Raw genomic sequence first — 3740 nt, forward strand, 5'->3', positions numbered from 1 at the left:
GCCGAATTGTCCTTCTAGTTAACAGAATACATATAAAATGACCGAATTGTCCTTTCTCTTTAACAGAAAAAATGAGTGGGCTAAAATGGCAACGGTGAAACCTTTTTGGACCCATAAGCGAAAAAAAAACCTTTGCACTAAACTGACAAAATGATCAAAACCACAGGGACTAAAATGGCATTTAACTCTGAATAACTGTAAAGATAAAATGACTATAAGAGTTTGTTTTGATATTTAAAACAAGGACAAAACTAGAGGCTATACAAAGAAAAAAAAAGTGAAACATATAAAGTAAAACACACAAAGATAAAAAGTTATTTATTTATGAAACAAAAGCATAAAGGATAGGAGAACCTACAACATTAACACATGTAACCACCTATCTCATTTATAAATAGTCTCAAACTTCCCATATACATCTTCATACTCACTTCTCCACATCCAATTCATCAGTTTCACAAGGTAAAAATGAAGTTTCTTGATCTGTGGTTACTTGTAGCCATCACCTCTGGCTCGATAACAACGATCGCTGCTCATGTTAAAGGTTCATGGTTGAATGCCCATGCCACCTTCTATGGAGGTCATGATGCTTCCGGTACAATGGGTAAGCTAATTCATGCATCATCATCAAACCAATATATTATTCATGCGTAATTTCCACAATTTTGACCCGTTTACATGTAAATGTAAATAAGTTGATCCAGGTTTATGGTTCAGTTCCAAACGGGTCAATTTATATATGTCACAATCAGAAACCAGACACACTTAAAATTGTGTAACCTGAACACTACTTGTTTGACCCGTTTATCTAAATGAGTCAAATGAGTTATAAATAGGTTGACATGTCGTAACTAAGTTGTAATACGTGAGTTGAACAGGTTGATACCGTTGAGGTATCAACCTGTTTAAATAAACAAGTTAGACAATTGAACACGACTTGTTTATTAAAGAGTGAATTTCAAGAATTGTCCTTTATCTTTATACCCATTTTCAGGCGTTGTCCTTTATGTTCAAAATTGACGAGTTTTGTCCTTTATGTTTTCATATCATACACTTTAGGCCTAACCCAGTTAGTTTTTTCAGTTAAATTTGGTCATGTACTTTGCACATGAGGGTATTTTTGTCAATTCAAAGGTTGCAGAAGCTTTGAGCTGTAAATCTGCCGTTGAACTTACCTTTGAATTGACAAAAATGCCCTCATGTGCAAAGCATATGAACAAATTTAACTGAAAAAACTAATTGGGTTAAATGACAAAACGTGTATAATATGAAAACATAAAGGACAAAACTCGTCAATTTTGAACATAAAGGACAGCGCCTGAAAATGGGTATAAAGATAAAGGACAATCCTTGAAATTCACTCATTATTAAACGCTTAACTTGACTCTTTTGCACAGGAGGAGCATGTGGATATGGAAATCTATATAGTCAAGGATACGGTACAACCACCGCGGCACTAAGTACTGCTCTGTTCAACAATGGTCTCGCGTGTGGAGCATGTTTTGAAATCATGTGTTTTAATGATAAGCAATGGTGTCTCCCAGGATCCATAATTGTGACAGCTACAAACTTCTGCCCGCCTAATAACGTGCTCCCAAATAACGCAGGCGGGTGGTGTAATCCTCCATTGCGACATTTTGATCTTGCCCAACCGATCTTCAAGCATATTGCTCAAGAAAAAGCGGGAATAATACCAGTTAAATACAGAAGGTAACATAAGTGTTGAGCAATTTTGACCCGTTTATTTATCGTCTATAAACAAGTCGATTCAGGTCAAATGGTTAAAAGTAAAAAGAAATGGAGAAAAAACTAGTTATAACCTAAAGTATACAGAGGGGTGCAAACGAGCCGAGTCAAGCCCGGGCTCGATTAACTTATGAGAGCTCGAGATTGGCTCGGTTCGAGCTTTGTTTTCAGAGCTCGTTTGTGGTATTTCTCAAGCTCGAGCATGGCTCGGGCTCGGCTTGGTTATTATCTATAAATTAATATATTAAATAAAAATAATATATAAATAGTAGACTCGTTTAGGCTCGCGGGCTCGATAAGTGACGCTCAGGCTCAGCCTCGTTTACTAAACAAGCTTATTTTTAGGTTCGGGCTTGGCTCGTAAACGAGTCTAAATAAGCTCGGCTCGGCTTGGCTCGTTTACTAAAAAACTTTAAATAAAGGGTAAATGTTATTAAATATCAGGCTTGGCTCGTAAACGAGTTTAAATAAGCTAGGCTTAGCTCGGCTCGTTTTCTAGGCAACTTTAAATAAGGGGTAAATGTTATTAAATATTAAATAAAAACTAATATTACACTAAGGCTTGATAAGGCTCGACGGGCCTGAGCTTCACATGCTAGGCTCGAGCTCGATAAGTAAACGAGCTTTATTTTAGGCTCAAGCTCGGCTCGTTTGCACCCCTTGTGTACTTTTGAATGCTCAAAACCTGATCAATCATTTTATTAAAAATAATCAATGAAATAATATGATTTTTGTAATCAACCTAGACACATTGACTGTATAAAACTGATAAGATTTGGATCAGAAGTATTTCATGTCAACCCGTTAATAAGTTACAAACGATTATCGCTTTAACCTGATCCCAACCTGCCCATTTTTCCACCTCTGGTGTAGCGTTGACAAGACCAAACGTACTAACTTGTGTTCAATGAATGATTTTGGCAGAGTTGCTTGCAGAAAGATTGGTGGAATAAGGTTCACGATCAACGGCCACTCATTCTTTAACCTAGTGCTCGTGACCAACGTAGGTGGTGCAGGCAATGTTATTTCCCTCTCTGTCAAAGGCTCTAAAACCATGACGTGGCAATCGATGTCACGTAATTGGGGTCAAAACTGGCAGAGTAACAATTACCTAAACGGGCAATCTCTGTCTTTTAAGGTTACTACAAGCGATGGCAGAACCGTTGTTTCTAATAACGTTGCACCTCCTAACTGGTCGTTTGGTCAAACCTATACAGGAAAGCAGTTTTAGTTCATCTGACACAAAGATTCAAACCTCCTAACACAAGATTTTCAACAGATTTTAGTGTTGTAACTCTACTGTAGTAATATAGTGATCATGATCCGGTTAGACGGCCGCTTTTTGAAGGGTCAAGATTGGATATCTAAACTAAAGTTCCAAGATTTTAGATATTGTTTGGTTTTTCTAGAAAGGAGTTAACAAATACAAGGCCAACAAGGGTTGGTAGTTGTGTTTCTTAGTTGTGTGTATTGTGAACATACTCAATTGCTCAATTTATGGTTTGAGCATATTATTTGAGGTCTTATTGTTATCTCATTTGGAGTTTATAATTATAAAGATTGTGATTTGACTACAAACTTGCAGCTCAGAATAGCATGAATATGAACTCAACTATATAACTATAATAAACATTAAACACAACAAACTGAATGATCTTCCAAATTACCAAGTTTTGAACACTCACCCATTACTATTCATGTTGAACAACTAGTATCTCTGAATCAGAAACAATTTTGTCGGAAAATCAGGCCCTTCAAGCAACGTGATATGAACGAAAACCGCTCTCTTTCATTTACGTCACCCGATGTAGGGTGTAGGCTCCTCGGCTCACCCCCTTGCCAGCTCACCTCTATAGCGCCTCAAAAAACCACTACTAAGGGCATTCTAGAGGGGCATGTGTTCCCGAGTTAAAAATCCCTCCCCATCCCTCCCCTCCCCTCCCCTCCATGTCTTTCCAAATTGGAAAGACTATTATCAGACAAAAAAAACCCCA

At 37.5% G+C, this 3740-nt stretch overlaps 1 protein-coding gene across 1 annotated transcript; it reads left to right on the plus strand.

Annotated features, from left to right (window-relative positions):
- Positions 1–416: 416 nt before the first annotated feature.
- Positions 417–3320, plus strand: LOC110879343 (expansin-A10). Its single transcript, XM_022127789.2, has 3 exons — positions 417–604; positions 1398–1710; positions 2671–3320. The coding sequence occupies exons 1-3, from the start codon at positions 469–471 to the stop codon at positions 2975–2977; spliced, it is 756 nt and encodes a 251-aa protein (XP_021983481.1). The 5' UTR covers positions 417–468; the 3' UTR covers positions 2978–3320.
- The last annotated feature ends 420 nt before the right edge of the window (positions 3321–3740 follow it).

The sequence above is a fragment of the Helianthus annuus genome, chromosome 1, assembly GCF_002127325.2.
Source record: "Helianthus annuus cultivar XRQ/B chromosome 1, HanXRQr2.0-SUNRISE, whole genome shotgun sequence".
Classification (NCBI taxonomy): Eukaryota; Viridiplantae; Streptophyta; class Magnoliopsida; order Asterales; family Asteraceae; genus Helianthus; species Helianthus annuus.